Source organism: Heliangelus exortis, chromosome Z (assembly GCF_036169615.1).
Source record: "Heliangelus exortis chromosome Z, bHelExo1.hap1, whole genome shotgun sequence".
NCBI lineage: Eukaryota > Metazoa > Chordata > Aves > Apodiformes > Trochilidae > Heliangelus > Heliangelus exortis.
The window spans coordinates 63,317,551-63,335,665 of NC_092454.1; the positions used below are offsets into that span (position 1 = coordinate 63,317,551).

An 18,115-nucleotide genomic window follows, 5' to 3' on the forward strand; every position below is an offset into this window, starting at 1 on the left:
CTGACAAGATCTGTGTTTCCTGTTAGAAGTGGCAATAATCCCATGATAATGTGAGTCTTGTAGGCAATGTGGTCATCATTTCCAGATACTTCTGGGCAAGTCAGAAGAAACTAAGAAACTGGATCCCTAAGAGACATGCTGACTTGCTGTGTGTCATACCCTATGGAAGGGAGGAAAGGGGAGGAAGGGAGGAAAGGAAGGAAATGAAGGAAAGAAGGAAGGGAAGGGAGGAAAGGAAGGGAAAGAAGGAGAAGAAAGAGAAGAAATAAGAGAAAAAGATGTATCCAGCAGGACAAGCACTGGTACAGCAGAATCTTGGAGAGGCTCCTTCTTTGTCTCACTCTGTGGGCTGCAGAGACAAGTGCTGGAGGTGGAAAGGTTGTAGCTGATCCCAACTCCTCTTCTTGTTTGCCAGCAGAGACTGGGGGCGATGTCCAGGTGGATCCCCATCAGACCTGCAGCAAAACCAGCTTCCCCTCCTGCCCAGTGTGCCCTCAGCATCTGCTGTGCTGTGTGTGCATGGCTGCAGAAGGATTTTCTGCAGGATGAGGCAATGTTGATGTGGGCCTGGAGCCCTCAGATGTTGTACAAAATGCTGGAAGTATCCCTGATCCCATCACCCCTATGCAAGGAAAACCTTGTGCTTCCTTATTCAGGAGAACTTACTAACCACGTGAATGACTTTACCCAGGACTAGGAATCAGAAGCTTCCAGAGGCCATGTGTTGGGTCTGCCTGCTGGGAGAGGCCCCAAGGGAAGGGCAAGAAAGCAGCATGGAGAGACAGTGTCATGGAACTGGTAATTTATTTGTTTTTTCATCCATGAAAGGATGACTGTGCCCCAGCTAACACCGGCGCCGGGGCTGGGGAGAGTCCTGGGGGCTGGGGGCCCTCCTCTTTGGGGGGCGCCGGGGCCCCCTGGGTGAGCGGTCCCTGCCCTGGCTGGGAGTGGAGGGGCTGTGGCTGCAGCCCTGGGCAGAGGGACCTGGAACGGCCACCCCTGGCTCCTCCTGGGGCTCCTCCTGATCCACAGGGACAGGCACAGATGGGGGGGAGCTGGGACCCCCCCAGACTCTGATGGGCTCTGATGTGCTGGGATGTTCCTCCATGTCGGGGCCTGCTGGGCTGCTGATGGAATCAGGAATGTCCCTCTGGGAGGCTGTGTGGCTGGGGCTGGCTGCAGGGCTGATGGTGGGGCTGGAGCACGAGTTGGGGCTGGTGGTGGTACTGGGGCTGGAGCTGGTGATGAGGCAGGTGTCAGAGCTGCTGGTGGTGCTGGAGCTGTCTGCAGCATTTTGCTGGGCCAGGTACTGGCGGAGATCACGGCCACACAAGTGCAATGCCATTTCAATGAGCTCGTGGACAAACGTCTGTGTGCTGTTTCCCAGCCAGACCTGCAGGTCCTGCAACAGCTGCTCCTCATCCAGCCCATAGAGGCACAGGTAGAATATTATAGTTCCCTCCAGCTCAATCTCCTCCCACCATTCACCTTCAAAGATGGTCTCGAGCTCCCCTTGTATCCACACCTGCAGGTACCAGATATTATTTGGGTTCCTCTTGAAAAATTCTGCCCAGACCTCAGGAGGGAAGCCACCTGTCTGAGCCCTGCGCATGGGCTCCTCCGCCCCCTGCTCCTCCTGATGTTGTACAGCCCATAGCCCTGTGGGATCCGTGATGTCAATGCTAAAATAATCATCGTCCGACCGCTGGGAGAAGATGATGGTTGTTGATTCTGCCCTGCAGAGGGGGCATCTTCGATTTTGCTGTGTCCAGCGCATTGCACAGCCCAGGCAAAACTGGTGCCTGCAGGGTGACAGGGAGGCGATGCCCTCCTCGTGGCTGTAGCAGATGGGGCAGCACCACTGGCTCTCATCGGCCATGCTCCCTACAAGCTGTGGTGGGCTGGCGAGCGCTGAGGACGAGCAGCTGCTCCCTCTGGCAGGTGCCGCAGCGGCGGGTGTTGTGTGCTGCAAGAGGGAGAGAGAGCAGGGTCACTTGGTGTCCCGGGGAGGGGAGGCAGACATGCCCAGGTCCCTGGGGAAGGACACCCTCCCAGCCCCCGTGGTTTCCCCAGCGCTCCCTGCCAGGCAGGGCCAGGCTCGGGCTGTGGGGCCGACAGCTCCCTGAGCCCCATCCCTGAGCCACCCCAGGGCTGCCCCAGGAGGACGTTTCCCCACACAGCTCACCTCTGCTGCTGCAAGCACACCGTGCAGTGCCCAGCTGCCTGAACCAGGCAGGGCCGGGGAAACACAAAGGATGGCTCTGGCTCGGGCACCCAGAGCTGCCAACAGCAGCTCCCAAAGCACCAGCAGCACCAGCACCACAAGAAGCCTGGCTCAAGACTCCAGACCTTGCACGGATGCTTGGTCAGAGAGCAGTCAGGAGCCAGACTGAGCCGGGCTCTGCTGCCGCCCCAAGATAAGCAGCCAGGGACGTGAGGTCACAGTCTGTCCCTCGGTGACGTTACCACTTGCCACGTGGTGATGTCACAGTGTCCCATCAGCCCTGGAACTGCTCTCCTGGGCAGCGATGCACCCGGTGTGCCCTTGCACACACATCTAAAGCTGCTCCAGTGTCCCTTGCCGCTCCTTTTTCTCCACACCTCTTGTCTGCCCAGCATCAGTGTCAGCACTGAGACCTTGGGCGTGTCCTGCCAGAGGCCCCTCTGGTTGATCTGGTCATGGCAGACATCTCCAGGCCCCTCCAGCCAGAGGGTTAATGTGGTGAGGCCTTGCACCTCCCTCGGAGGCCGCAAGTCAAAATCCTACAGGCTGTCTCTTCAGTCCTTCATTGCTGGCCAGCCCAAAAGGGCTCACCTGATTTCTACCGTGTGATGTCCACAGCATCCCTGCAAGAAAAGATGGGCCCACTGACTCATGGCACCGTCCAGCCCAGATTGAAGAGACCTTCAAAGATCAGCTGGTCTAAGCTGCTGTGGGAAAGGGAGCCTACGAGACATTATCTGTCAGCAGGCAGACTTTCATGTCTTTCAGAAAGTGGTGGACAAAGTCCCTTAGCAAGAAGTCCTATAGGGCAAAAGAGTCCAGAAACTTGAAATTAATTTCTATGAAGCTATCACAGATTACAAGAAATACTTCCACATCTATATTCTGTTAGTGCCAGAGCAGGTTATGGAGCAGGTAATCTTGAGACATTACTGGGGTCACTTCTGAAAAAGTCAGCCCAGGCCTCAAGAGGGAAGCCACCCACCAGAGGCCTGGGCAGCAGCCCTGCCAACTGTTGCTCTTGGTTGCTGTTGGTGTTGGTGTGCAGGACAAGCAGAGGGTCAGGCCTGAGCAGCATGAGTTCATGAAAGACAGCTCCTGCCTGACAAAATTCATTTTCTTCTTTGAGAATGGGACTCCCTTAGTGGATGAGAGAAAGGCTGTCAATGTTTTTTACCTGGACCATAGTAAACCTTTAATACATGTGTGTGTTTGTGAATTCATGTTGAATAATTATAAAGTGTTTGCTAACCCAACTTTTATAAAGTATTTTGCTAACCCAACTTTGAGAGTACTAATCATATATCTTCCTTCAACGTTGTGAAATATGCAAACATATGAATTCCTAACACTGAAATATAACTGTTCTTTTTGTAACTACAAGGATTAGGGGAACAAGAAGCAAGACATCCACAGTTTCTGTACCTTGAAAATGCTACAATGTATATCCTGTTATGCTAATCTAAGCTGATTTTGCTTCTCACCACATCGCATTGCAATTTAAGGTGGTTTTACTGCTGACTGCATAGTGTTGCACAGGAAAGACCAAAGGAGCGGATGTGCGGAATCAAAGGGTAACAAGAGGGCAAACTGAGGAAGACTACTGACTTTATCCAACGACCACCAGATGGGCGTCAGAAAGACCCTCAGAGATTAAATGGGCATGCGCCTTTGAAGGCCCACCTCTTCCAAGAACTAATAAACATAACCCAGCCCATTCCTAGAAAAGTCATGAATATGTATTAGAATAGTTATGACTGTGTATTAAGGTATGTAATCTAAACTAAAAGATTAAACTTTATGGTGTGCATGTGAGTGGAGCAGAGACTCCCCATGCACCCAGCACTGTTTTGCTTATTTCAATTTTATTAATAAAATTAAACCATTAACAGAAGAATATTGAGTGTCGGTCATTTATATCAAACCCCACAGTGCATGACACCCAGACTTTTTCTGTTGTCTTTACACTTTTATTTTCTTTAACAGGAAGGGGGAAGCAACAAAAGGAAAGCCTCCTGGCCTTCTTCAGCCCCTGCTTCATAAGATCCTGAGGTGCCTCCCTAGGGCCGCTGGCAACGCAGCCTCTTGTGGGGCTGAGCAGAGTTTTGGGGGCAGGGAGCTCTCCTTTTTGGGGGGCGCTGGGCCACCCTGGTGGAGTGTTCCTTGCTCTGGCTGCAAGGAGAGGGGCTGCAGCTGCCACCCTGTCCAGAGGGACCTGCCACTGCCACCTCTGGCTCCTTCTGGAGCTGCTCCTGCTCTGCAGGGATGGGCACAGATGGGGAGCAGCTGGGACCCCAGCAGAGTGTGGGTTCTGACGTGTTGGGCTCTTCTTCCACATCAGAGCCTTCTGGACTGCTGGAGAAGGCCAGGTTGGAATGGAGAGTCCCCCTCTGGGTGTCTGTGGGACTGGAGCAGGCTGCAGGGCTGGCAGTGGGGCTGGTGGTGGGGCTGGGGCTGGCTGCAGGATTTTGCTGTGCTAGGTGCCGGAGGAGCCCAGTGGCACACAGGTGTGGTACGATGTCAATGATCTCCTGCACAAATGTCTCTGAAACTGATGGCATCCATTCCTGCAGGTCCTGGAACAACTGCTCTTCATCCAGCCCATGGGAGCACAGTAAGACCACGACGGCGCTCACCATGAAATGCACCATCCAAAAGTGGTCCCCAAAGAACACCTCAAACTTCTCTTGCAGTCAGGGCAGCAGGGGCCTGATGTTACTGGGGTGACTTCTGAAAAAGTCTGCCCAGACCTCAGGAGGGAAGCCACCCACCAGAGGCCTGGGACCTGGCCCTGCCAACCCTTCCTCTTCCAGGTGTTCTTCAGCCCTGTGCTCTGCAGCATCTAGGAGGTTGATTGTCAAATAATCATTGTCTGACCGCTGGGAGAACCTGATGGACGTCGTCTCTGTCCTGCAGAGGGGGCAGGTTTGATTCTGCTGTGTCCAGTGCATTGCACAGCCCAGGCAAAACTGGTGCCTGCAGGGTGACAGGGAGGCGATGCCCTCCTGGTTGCTGTAGCAGATGGGGCAGCACCACTGGCTCTCATCGGCCATGCTCCCTGCACGCTGTGGTGGGCTGGCGAGCGCTGAGGACGAGCAGCTGCTCCCTCTGGCAGGTGCCGCAGCGGCGGGTGTTGTGTGCTGCAAGAGGGAGAGAGAGCAGGGTCACTTGGTGTCCCGGGGAGGGGAGGCAGACATGCCCAGGTCCCTGGGGAAGGACACCCTCCCGGCCCCCGTGGTTTCCCCAGCGCTCCCTGCCAGGCAGGGCCAGGCTTGGGCTGTGGGGCCGGCAGCTCCTTGAGCCCCATCCCTGAGCCACCCCAGGGCTGCCCCAGGAGGACGTTTCCCCACACAGCTCACCTCTGCTTAGACTGGTGCCCTCTTGGCTGGGTAACAAACTGGCTGTCCAGGCCCAAAGAGCTGTGGTAAATGGAGTTAAATGCAGGTGGTGGCTGGTCACAAGTTGTGTTCCCCAGGACTCAGTGTTGGGGCCAGTGGATTCTGTCGTTCTCTCAAGGCCATAGCTTTGTGTCATTGCTTTGTTTCCTCCAAACATTCAGAGATGAGCAGCTTGTCCAAATCAGCATGCCAGGACCATCTCTTGCTGACAGCCTGGCTCCTGAACCAGCACTTAACTTTCTTCAGGAGACACTGTGAGGCAATACAAGACAAGTTTTAGAGTCTCTTAGCTGGAACATTCCAATTTCTGAGAATACACAATGGCAACAAGCATTGCCACCAGCTACTCAAACATACACTTACCCTTTCTTAGGAATGCTTTCAACATACTTATGAATGGTTTTGTTCTTTAAACTTATTCATATTTTCCAGAAAGGACTGCTTATATGTTGCATTTTTTTTCATACTGTTTTTGTTTGAAAAGCTCAAGTACAGAGTAAAAAGACCATGCTGCATGCTGGCTGCTGGAGAGAGCAGAAAAAGGAATGTGCATGATAGTGTGAGCAGGCTGATGGGAAACTGCAGTCTCACCAGGTGGAAAAGGAATAAACTTCGGTTCTTACTGAGACAAAATTTCCTTTTTTATTTGTTTCTGAGAATTTACATGAGACCTTACCTTGCAGGAAACTTTTAAAAAATCAAAGAGTATAATCTGTATAATATTTGTACTATATCCCCAAGCCACAAGCCATTGCTTGCACACATAGAACTCAAAAGATAATAAAGAGGTTACTGGTGACGACTGCACTTATTTGGCATGAAACATTACTTTCTTGCGCCTTTTTTCATTGGAAGGAATGCAAAGTTTCTCACTTAAACTTTGGCATTGTTATTCTCTGTCTCTAAATCTCTTTCTCTTTCTATTCCCCTTCTCTTTCTTTTTCCATGAGACTGTTTCTTCCTCTCCTTTTCTCCTGTTTTTCCTTTTTCTCTCCTCATAGGTCACTCAGTGCTCTTCCTGGCTGGATTTATTACACTGTCAAGATCAAACCCTAAACCAGAAATATGCAGGAAATAAAGTAATTTATCTTGGCTTTGTTCCTGGCCTGCAGAGCTTTTATTATTTGCCTGATTTGTTATTATAGTTAATTGTATTACTACTTAAGCCTCCTAATACAGCGTAAAAGCAAAATGAATTGGTAGTAATGAGAAGCTTTTAGAGGCAGTATTTAAGCAATAATGACCCCAGAGTCAAACATTTCCTGGCAGCTAACTACTGGCTGGAAGAGTTAAAGGTCTAAAATAAATCAGGAGTTCTCAACACAGCCCACCATTAGCTGCCAGGAAACGCCTGACCCAGAGATCACTAGTGCTATTATACATCATAAACACATAAAGAAAATCTAATTAAATTCCTGCATACTAGAAAGCTAAAAAGTAAACATCAAGTTGTTATGTATTTTGTCTTTTTTCCAGTACTTGTTCTTTCCTAGGTGTTAATTAGCAGTGTAGTTATCAAAACAGAAGTTGGTACTATTTCATTCGGACTCCTTAATGTTATTTTGTGTAGACAGTTTATTTACCTGTAGGTATAGGACCAGATAGGTCTCTTGCATCACACTAAATTATTACAAATACTTAAATCATTGTATATATAAAGACTAACCACCATTAGTCTTGGGGGGATCAGTTCAGTGGGATCTCATAAAATAGGTTTCACTGTGAGTTTAAAGTACATTTCATGTCTTTATGCACCTTTGTGGTGATAAAGAAACAGCAAACATTTGGAAGAGAATATAAGTAGCACTTTCAATGACAGTGTCCACCCAATGTAAGCTGTGAATAAACATTTTATATTTTCCTTTGTTGAATATATAGGGAAATAATTGGTGAGCCAGTCCAGTTCCTTTTTTAGAATAAAACAAAAAGTCTCTCTCACACTTCCATAACCTCATAGTTTTGGGGGGGGTTTTCTGTTGCAATATCTCATGTTTCAGATACCTCTGATTTTTCACCTGAAATGCAACCTACAAGTTTTGTTCCATTTTACGTTAACCTTTAGATATAACTCTTCTACTTACTTCTTGTTCTCTTTGTAAAGAAGCTTTGGTTTATTATTTATGAAGGAGAGCTGCTGCAAGAAAGAAGTTCCAGAGCATTATGTTTGCATGGGAACCACTTCTGGAACAGGAGAGAGCTGGAGCTATCACCTGCAAAATGGAAGACACATTGAATAAAGAAGTCTGCTTGGAAACAGACAATATTCCTGCTTAATAACTGTGTAAGACAATATTTCTGCTGTGTGTTTTATCTAGAGTACAGATTGTGCAGCACAGCTACTGCCGTTTCTTTGCTATAAAAACAAACGCTTCACCCTGTTCAAAATCACCTTCAGTGTGAAATTTCATATGCCCTCCTTTTCTGGATATGTTCCAAAGGTTTTATTTTTGTACATGTATTTTTACCTTGTTGAGTCCAAAATCTGTTTTTGAATAAATGCCTTTTGGGGTTTGTATATCACCTGCTTTAAGATCCTAAAGAATACAGAAAGATAATAAATCTGAGCAAATCCAGGAGCAGTTATACGACTCAAACATCACTTAGATAAATACAGCAGGACTAGACTGAAATCAAGAATCACCATTATAATGTACAGGCTCACAGCTAAAAAAGACAAAAGAAACGAGAAGTCTAGCTATAGTTTTTTCCTATTTCTATCCCTATAGTTACAACCACATGTAGTAGCAATGTGAAAACATACATTAAAAAAATATTTGCCAAAAACCGCTTGAGCAGTTTTGATCATTAAATTCTTTGCTAATTGTCAATTTACAAAATCCACAATGTTTAAATCCAGTCGCCAGATCTATTCTTGAGCATCTGGAGATGTGGGGGTTGATTAATTATCAATCAGCAACGGCGCAGACACTACTACTCAGTGGTTTTGTAGTACAAAGATTTAAACAGTAATTAATTTAAAACATTCCAGCTGTCACAGAGACTTATATGCAAGACATGCTTTCCAATACACTATATTTCCTGTGAAATGCACACAGAATCTTGATTCTTCAGCACCATAGGATACAGGGTAGAAACTCCTGTATCATCTCTTTAGACTCTGTGTCGGGCAAAGGGCTATCAGCACAGAGAGAGCACAAATTGTCTTTAAGTGCACCTATCATGTGAGTCAAAAGAATGACTGCCCAAACTGCTGCCAGTCACAGGAGTTCAGCCCCAAGAGCAAAATATGGCCCAGAGTCTATAACCTTTTCTGACTATACTTCTCTTTGCCACAATAATATAGTAAATCATATGCTCCAGGAGCAGTATTAATTTCTTAACACCGTTCATTCTTCAGCTGGTAAAGCCAGGAAGAGGAAGACACAGGTATCTAGTACTGTCTTTATTTTAAATTCCAGTTTAATTTGCTACCTACTCTAACATCTATTTAGATGTGTGCGAAAGTCAGTGAACTCAGATCAAAAGGAATATTTTTGCACTGAGAGTTAAAAGTCAAGTCTTATACGAAAATCCTTTCTTTGAACATGACTTTCTTCACTTATTTCAGATTAGTATAAAGGGCTGGAACTGAGTCCTGTTGATTTGAGATAGCCGCTTTTGATCACTGTTGCTTAAATTGCTGTGGCATTTTCTCCAGTTCCAGCTCCAAGGACACAAACTTGCTTTTTTATTGGAATGGCAGGTTTTGCTTGAAAAATAGTTCACACAGGATGTCACTGCAAGGTCTGTTTAGTGCAATGGGTTAATGAATTAGATTTGTGCCTTGAAGGAGATGAACTTGTAGCTAATTTCAATCATGAATAGAATAAGAACAGGTAATTCTTAGCTGGTCCTCTGTGTTTATTTGTACAGCACAACACCCACACTGCATTTCAGTAGGGACAACTTGAAATTATTATTGTTTTATTTATTATTCACCCAGTATGCTGACCTCATCAGATCTGTGTGCTGTTACAAACTTAGAACTTTAAAACAAAACATTGCAGCCCAAAAGGGAGCAAGAAGCTCTCACCCAGAATAGGAACAGTGCATAAATCAGCCAGGACATTGTCCCTGCAGAGCAGATTACTGAGGTTCAACCTCTCTTTTAGCCCTTTTCTCTCACAAGTGCCCAGCTGAACACACACACTGTGTAGCTCACAGGTCTCCCTAGCCCTGCTCTATGGGCACAGGATATGGTCCAGGACAAGGGCCCTGTTTAGTATGGGGACCATGAGAAAACCAAACTCCTTCTCATAGCAAGTAAGAAATGCACACATGCCAAGGTATCCTTGTCTCTGAACATTCAGCTCAGCTGTATCTCTTTTCTCCTCTCTTGTGGAGTAAGATGTTTTGCATGGGATCAAGAAAGTGAGCCACCCTACAAGTTGAACACTGAACCCACCAAGAGTTTGCAGGAGGTCTCAAGCTGATGAGAAGTTGAGGGTTTGGGCCCAGCAGTGGGTCCACAGCATCTCTCTTGTCATATTCTGGTGAAGTCAGGCAGTGCATCTGGATCTCACAGAACTGTCCTAGTTGTATCTGCTTAAGAAACTTCACTGCTAAGCTGCACTACTGACCAACCTTACCTAAGCTGGAATTGAGCCTGAAACATAACTTTTATTTGAAAAAAAAAAATTAGTTAAGCACTATACAGCAACTAAAAGAAACTAAGGATGACTGGAGAGTCTGGAGATATACAGATACCTCTCTGATATGAATGCACCACACTTATTTGAAACATCACTGATTGTTAAAGTGCCTGAGAACTACTTTCACAGTCTGTTTGGTAGCTGTTATACAAACACACAACAAAAAAACCGTATTGACTCATCATGAACTTAACAGTACTTGAGAATACATGGCCAATATTGTTATTGAGAACAGACAGAAATGAGGGAAGTGTGAGAAATGGTGTGTGTGTGTACAGGGATATATGTCCTGAAACACTTCTAGAGATTGTAACAACACAGGCAGAGGCTGGAAAATCTTGCTGGACTCAAAACAGGCAGTGATTTCAGATACCAAGTGATTTTCTATCTGCTGTAAAACCCAAAAGAAAGAACAATTTTAAGAAGGCTGAAATGCCATTCTAAAGACCAGTTCTCTTTTCTGTTCCTAAGGGGGGAAAAGGCTACCTGAAAAGGCCCAACAAAGTAAAGCCATTGACCCCACCAGATCTGGTGTAGGACTTGAACTCCCCGAGGTGCTGAGTGCGTGCAGAATACACACGCCTCCAGTTCTTCTTTTGCTTCTCTTACTACATCTGCCCACAGATCACAGATGCTGAAAGAGAGGTCACAACTTTATTATTTTGCAGGATTCAACCACATATCTTGAACTTGTAGCAAAGAGTGGTGAGATATCCAGAAGTCCTTCATTCCTTAAACATCTCATTCTGTACCCTCTCTGGTATACATACAAGTTGTGCCTCAGAATATATTGTTGCATGCAAGGAATGGAAATTTTTAAAAAAGTCTTTAAAAAAAAAAAGTCTTTAAAAAAGTCTTTAAAAAGAGGACTGGGCATTAAAAGCCAGGTCAAAAGACACTTTAAGAGAACCACAGCACTGACAACTTCCCATTGCTTTGGAGGCCACCATAGATACCCAGTTTCATTCTATACTGGAGAAATTTTCTTGGTTTTGTCAAAAGAAGAAAGACTGATCTCAACAAGTTACTTTCATTTCATCAGTTTTCCACAGTGAAAGGACATGCAATGCAAGCAACAGTTTAATATAAATGTTGCTTTTCATTGCTTTATGTTATATTAGCTTAATTTGATGTAAAAGCTGAAAAATCAAGAAGAAATGCTCCTATAAAGCACCAGAGGATGAACTGGAGTCCTCTTTAGGCTTCCTGCTGTAAATATACATGAAGAAGGAATTTCCCACATGCAGTATGTTGGATAGCACTAGCAAACCGAATTAATAAAATTATTACAATTTCAGGGTGTTGAAGCCAGCATTGGAATAGAACAATCTACAGACTAACAAAGATCTTAAAGTCTTTTGTTTAAATATTTCTATTATCCAAACGAAGCAGTAATAGAAAGCTTAGGCTTTTAATAATAATGAACATGGCATGAAAATTAATAAAAAAGTCGCAACTCCTAACTCAGCACCATAAAATAAGATATTTTCCTGTCTCTATATTTTTAGCCCACATTTATTTCATGCAGGATTTTCACTACAAAAGACATTCCCCACATACACTTACTATCCTCTGATTTAAATATAAATTTATATCAGTGAAAAAAAGCATGCTAATGTATATTTTGTCTTATCTTTTTTTCTGGGGAAAATTGTGGGGAGGTTTTCTGCATGAAGGTCAGTTGTCCATGTCTTATCATTTTTTAATCATATTTGCCTGAATGTAACTGCAAGACAAATTCAAAGTTATGGTTTATTTGGATTCTTCACACCTAAGAGTACAAGGTTAATTCTGTGGGACATGACTGGAGATCTTCTGGAGAACTGCTTCACTTATTGAAGCTGCATATGAAATGATTCTTAAGGTAAGAGCTTTAAAGGATAAGGCAACTATAGTTAATATGGTGTCAGTGTGAAGTTAATACTTTCAAGGTGATTGAAAATGCCCTTGACAGATTTTATACAAGCATAGTAACGTTACTTGCAACTGCTTTCATTTTTTCATCCCCCCTTATCAATATAGCAGTAAGGACTTTGATACTGATGCTTTTTAAATGGCTCTTTCCTTCTTCTGCTTAAGGGTAATCTGTACCAGGATAACTGTCCATGTAAGATAAAGCAGTTAAGCCTCAACAGTGTTGGATCTTTACACCTGGATGGTGCTCCTGGGCAAGACCCAAGTCTGCCTCTTAGAAGAGTTTCGTGGACGGTAGCCCAACAAGTCTGAACCCAGTCCAAAGTCTGAACCCATTTTCATGAGGTTTTGTCCATGCACATTTGTTCACTCAATAGGGTGTGTTTTTGAAAATGTTACAGCACTGTAAATAATCTTGGATACTGATGGCTTGGTCCGCAGGGTGAATACAAGTGGAAGATTTGTGGTTTTTTTAATAGTGTGCATAGCAAATTAATCATATTTAATTAAATCATATTTAACTATTTAACTATTATTTGGAGGTTACTATTACTTTGCATTGCCCAAAGATGCAACAGGACATTGAATGTGTTTAGCTGAGATTTGAAACCCTATACAAATAGTAAGTAATGAGGAAATTGAGGCAAGGGACCAAACAGGATCAATAGGACAGATTTAAAGCAAATTTCAGACAGCCCACATGGCCATACTAAAAATTCAGATCAGGCAAACAATAGCTAATTCCATTTTTCAAGTATGTCAGTAAGCTGTCTGAGAACCTGGCCATGTTTATCAGTCACAGGGTAATTAAACATACTTCTTCAAGGATAGTAAAATATCAGTATATGAATACTATGCACTAAAAACTAAAACGTGACCAAAACTTTAAAACAGAAAATACTTTCACCAATAAAATCAAACACATTTTGTCCCTTGCAGCCTTTCAGATACTCTGGGGATACCTTTCCATTGGCAGATAGAGGTATGGCAGTGCTGGACACCCACAGCTGGATAATAACTGTGCCCCAGAAGTGGAGACATATTTGGTATCTGTGTCCACTGAGGAGAACAGGAAAGAAGGACAGCCAACAGAGTACTGTGATTTGGTATGGCAAGCCCCAGGTAAAGAACTGTGGAAAAAAGGGAAAATATACCATTTAAACATATGGGTTTCCATGCCTATCTTGAGTACCAGTGATCACAGAATCATAAAATGGTTTGGGTTGGAAGGGATCTTAAATTTCCAGCTACCCTACCATGTCCAGAGACACCTCTCACTAGAACCAGTGTTCTCCAAGTCCCACCCAACTTGGCTTTGAACATTTTGAGGGGTGGGGCAACCATAACTTCCCTGAGAAACCTATTCCAGTGTCTCACCACCCTCACACTAAAGAATTCCTGCCTATGATGATGCAGTCAATGCTCTGCAGATGATTTCTTTGGGGTGCAGAATAGCTATCCCACATTGCTTTGAACACTGAGGGGACTTGGGTTCACCAATTACCCAGGGTATTTTGGTGGTAACCGTGGCTACACCACAAGCTGAGTATTTCAGTACTCACTTCTCTTCACACAAGGTGGAATTCACCAAATTCAATAATCATTGTTATGTTGATATACAACCCAGATGCCTGGGTTATACTCTAGAGTAGGGGAAATATTGAAAAGTATTTCAAACTAGATCATTTTTCTTTCTCTTGACGGCAAAAAACCTCCATTGCTGCATCTATGTGGTTCACTGTAAAGAAATGTAGGGTCATTCTACGGTGCAGGTGGATTTTACCAAATTAAATATTGCTATCAGAAAATATTTGAAAATTAAGAGCTTCTCCTCCCTACTCCTCAATCTCTGACAGCACAAGAGAATTCAACTGCTAAGTAGCATGGAATATTTGAATATAAAAGCAGAAACATAGTAAAAGAAAACAAAAAACTAAACAACTTATTAAGCTGATAAATTCAGTATCCAAACTAGAAAACAAAGCCTCTGACCAAAAATTTCTAGTGCCTTCTGCAAATAAGAGTCTTTGCAGGGACCTATCAACACATCATGAAAGCAATCCTCTACTCACAAATCAACTGAATTTCACAGACAGGGAAAAAAAAAAAAAAAAAAAAAAAAAAAAAAAAAAAAAAAAAAAAAAAAAAATTAAAATTAGAGCGGTTAGTAGGAAACAGACTGCTTTCACAATAAGAACTCCACCAGGGGTGTTGTGCAAAGCTCTTGGCAGTGAGAAAGAGAGAAATACAGGTTAAGCATTTCAGGTAGACTTCTACATGGAAACAAATCTAATACACAATAGGGATTAGATAAACCTTCAATACATAGGGTGATCTTTGACATACTGTGTTCAGCAGTGTATGGAATGCAGATATTTGGCTTACATTCTAAAAGATAGAAAAATTATATCTAAAGTATATAAAAGATAGAAAATATCTAAAAGATAGAAAATATTGAAAAGTATTTAAAAATTAGATATTTTTTCCTTTACGTTCTCCAGAGGATGGTAGGAAATGTCTGCCGCTGAATCTATGTTCTGAAAGAAATACAGTATAATTTAGGACTGTATGTTTCCACCCCGTGAAAAGAAAATCAGATACGTTAGGGGTTGTTTGTTTGTTTGTTTGCATGTCAAATATTTTCTTTCTTAATTGTTTCCCTTCAGTTGTAAGATTTCAACAGAAATTGTGTGGAGATTGTGAGTCACTGTCATTAAATATCTAGGCTTTAGTCTCCAGATATCACTTATATTATCAGGGCAAATCTGTACATATTAAATTGAAGTACTTCTATTTAGATGTGTATGCCATTGCTAGTCTGAGGTTTGGTACTTACCCTGGGGACAGCATTTGTTCTTTTAGGACTGACTGTATTGTACTGTCAGTATGAAAACAGTTGTGTGTCAAGGACTGTTAGGTCACTGAAACTTCTTCTGCAATCACAGGGAGTCTCATATTGCAGTATATCTTGTACCTGGAGAAATCTTTTTGGCTGTAAAGTTTTGCCACTCTCATGAAGACTGGTTACAATTAGCTCTGCAGGACTGTGGGTTTGTTCAGAGATTTTAAAGCACACAGAAAAGTGTGCATTTCCTTGCTGTACACTTGAAGAAAATGAAGCACAAAAGAAGTAAGTAATTTGCCCAGCATTAAGACCACTGTAACAAAGAAGATTAGGTAAGGAAAAGAGCCTGCAATAGAAACGTTCCTGATAATAGAACTCTCTTGTGCTGTTTGCTGAACCACATATCAAGCTCTTTTTTGTTGCAGGTACCATATATTATGTGTGATTCAGGAGTTTTAATGCAGCTCCATAAAATTTCCCTGAAAACTTAATATATACACCCCAAAATCATGATTGTTGACACAGTCTGTTGCAATTAAATGGCTTGAGTACAATACAGTCTAGTAGTTTATTTTTCATTTTTACCATGTAACCCAGTGAGATGCAAAAAATACGTGCAGGAGCTCCCACCCTCTGAAGGCTGCAGGAGGCTGAGCCACATTGGGTTGAAGAAGCAGCAGCAGTACAGTTCCATGCAACCACTGGAGCACTGTCTGTCTCTGTTTTGCAAAAGCAAACCCAGGAGTAGGAATGTCAGTGTCAGAGGGCACAGCAGAACCGTGGTCAGAGCAGTCTGTTACTTTTGTGTTCAGGATGCAGCTGGGGATCATCTGGCCCTGGTGCAGCAGGAAAGGAGATACTAGGATCCAGACTGGCCTTGGAGTCTACGTTTATTTCACACAGAAACTTCTGGCAGGCATCTGGTGGTTATAGCCAGCATAATATGGGCAACCTGAAGCAGAATCAAAGCCCAAGCCTCTCCACTCCTTCATTCTTTCACCTGTTCCTACTGAGAGAATGCTTTGCCTGCCCCACGACAACATCTTAACATTTAAAAAATGTCACTTAATGCTTGCAGAGCACTTTGAAGATTAAAAGGGCTTTCTGAAGTGGTTAAGTGCCATGATTAGTAAGGAAAGTACTGAATTATTCTGCCAGGCAAAGGGCAGTTTTCCAAAAGTGTCTGTTGATAACAGGGATGTAAATTTCCTTGATGAAAGTGAAAGAGAGCCCACGCTACTGCACTGGTATGGTGTTTAAAACTCAGGAGATTTTCATAACCAGGTGTTCAATTCAAGATTTGAGGCTTTTGGCTAGAAGGGTTTATTCTGTAAGAGTCTAAAGAGATGAGAAAAAATTTGGAAAACCAGTTAAAAGAAAACTTTAAAGAGAGAAATTTAGAGAACGCACACAGGTAGTCTTTTAGTCCTCTTTTCTGAAATGTTCCTCTGAGATACTGTTACTGAAGAGTGATATAATAAGATATTTGTGGTTTCACATCATTTTGATATGAAATGAGTCAAAATTTGGCAGATATAAAAATATGCTTGTAGCATTTATATGCAAGTGCTTTATTTTTTTTCTTGGCTTAGCTGAAAGAGTGGCTTAGCTTAATAGTAAAATTATTTGAAAAATGGAAATACTTCTCACACAATAACCAGAGGAAAAGGTGAAGATGTTTGTGAATTTTAGCTATGCATTTTATTTAAATAGTAAATAATAGTAAATAATAATGATAGTAGTACTATAATAATAATAATAATAATAATAATAATAATAATAATAATAATAATAATAATAATAATAATGATGATAAATAATAAATAATAAATAATAATAGTAATAATAACAATAATAGTAAGTAACCCATGCAGCATGAATCAGGAAGGGCAGTCATCTCCTTTCAAGACAACATCATCTTTTTGTTCTGTGTTTCTATGTGAAGTTTTCACATATTCTGATGAGCATATTCAGCTTGTGAGAAATCATGTAAATTGTGAAGCCTCTCAATCAGATGAAGGCAGACCTCAAAAAATCCGAGATTCACTCAAATGCAGACTGAAATTCTGATAAGGAAGAAACAAAGAGTTTTATTTCAGATGTAGGCTAGAAGTCACACAGGATTGTTGACTAGTGGCAGTTTATAAAAGCTTTGTTCTTTTTTCCTCCTTCTTTAGTTTGTGCTACTTTTAAAACTTCAAATGCAGAAAGATGATAAATGTGCTGGTAGTTCTACTCTTTGTTTGTGTTCAGAAAGTTACTGGTAGCATTATGTGAACAAAATACCTTTAACTTTTTCCCATCAATAGATGAGCATAGCTGTGGGAATGGGTTAGATGCTCTTCTGACTTGCTATCTACAGAATAGCTGGAAAACTGATGAACTCAGAATCCTGATTTCTGGTGAAATGCAAAGAGCAACTGTCAAGTTCCAAGAACTTCAGAGATAGCTATCCTGAATTTTACTTGTAAATGGTCTGAATTAAGAGATGATGAGCAGATAAATAAAATGTCCAGGAGAACATACATTCTATTTTTTGTAAAATAGAATGCTGTTTTAAATTAATTTATTCATTTTCTTTACAATATGAGGCTGACTCAAATCCTAGATTCAGCCTTCTCCTTCCCAAAACAGAATTATTGAACATGAATTATTGAAGCTTTTATATATTACTGGGTGTTTACAGCACACAAGACAATATTATTCTCCAGCATGGAAGGCTGAGCATTTTCTGTTCTTGCTTATATGAAAAGTAACATAATCAGTTCTATTTCATTCCTTTCAATTTGTAATCTGCCTTTTTCACCTGAAATTTGGAAGAGGAAAATGCCAGTTCCATTTGTTCCATCTAGGCCACCACATGCTTATGGTACAGAGTAAACAACACTGGAAACATCACCACAGACACTTACTTTGTTTTGGCAATTAGTAGAATCAGCAGCACCAAAGTAATTTGTATTCCTTTGATTGTTGTTTGCAATAGTTTTTGTGCTACAGAGTTTTTCAGGAATCAAGATTTTGTAAAAGCATATTTCAAAATAAAGCTTTATGGTGAGGTTTTTTTATGAGAATGTTTCCCTTC

General features: G+C 42.6%; 1 protein-coding gene across 1 annotated transcript; it reads right to left on the bottom strand.

Annotated features, from left to right (window-relative positions):
- Positions 1–787: 787 nt before the first annotated feature.
- On the bottom strand, positions 788–2,922 carry LOC139789792 (E3 ubiquitin-protein ligase Topors-like). The gene is made up of 2 exons (XM_071730861.1): positions 2,186–2,922; positions 788–1,966 (listed from the first exon to the last, which is right to left on the bottom strand). Exon 2 carries the CDS (start codon positions 1,877–1,879, stop codon positions 845–847), a length of 1,035 nt encoding a protein of 344 aa, XP_071586962.1. The 5' UTR covers positions 1,880–1,966; positions 2,186–2,922; the 3' UTR covers positions 788–844.
- Positions 2,923–18,115: the final 15,193 nt, after the last annotated feature.

What these genes read in the sequence shown, in the direction of transcription:
- LOC139789792 (XM_071730861.1), bottom strand. Translation starts at nt 1,879, where the DNA reads ATGGCCGATGAGAGCCAGTGGTGCTGCCCCATCTGCTACAGCCACGAG.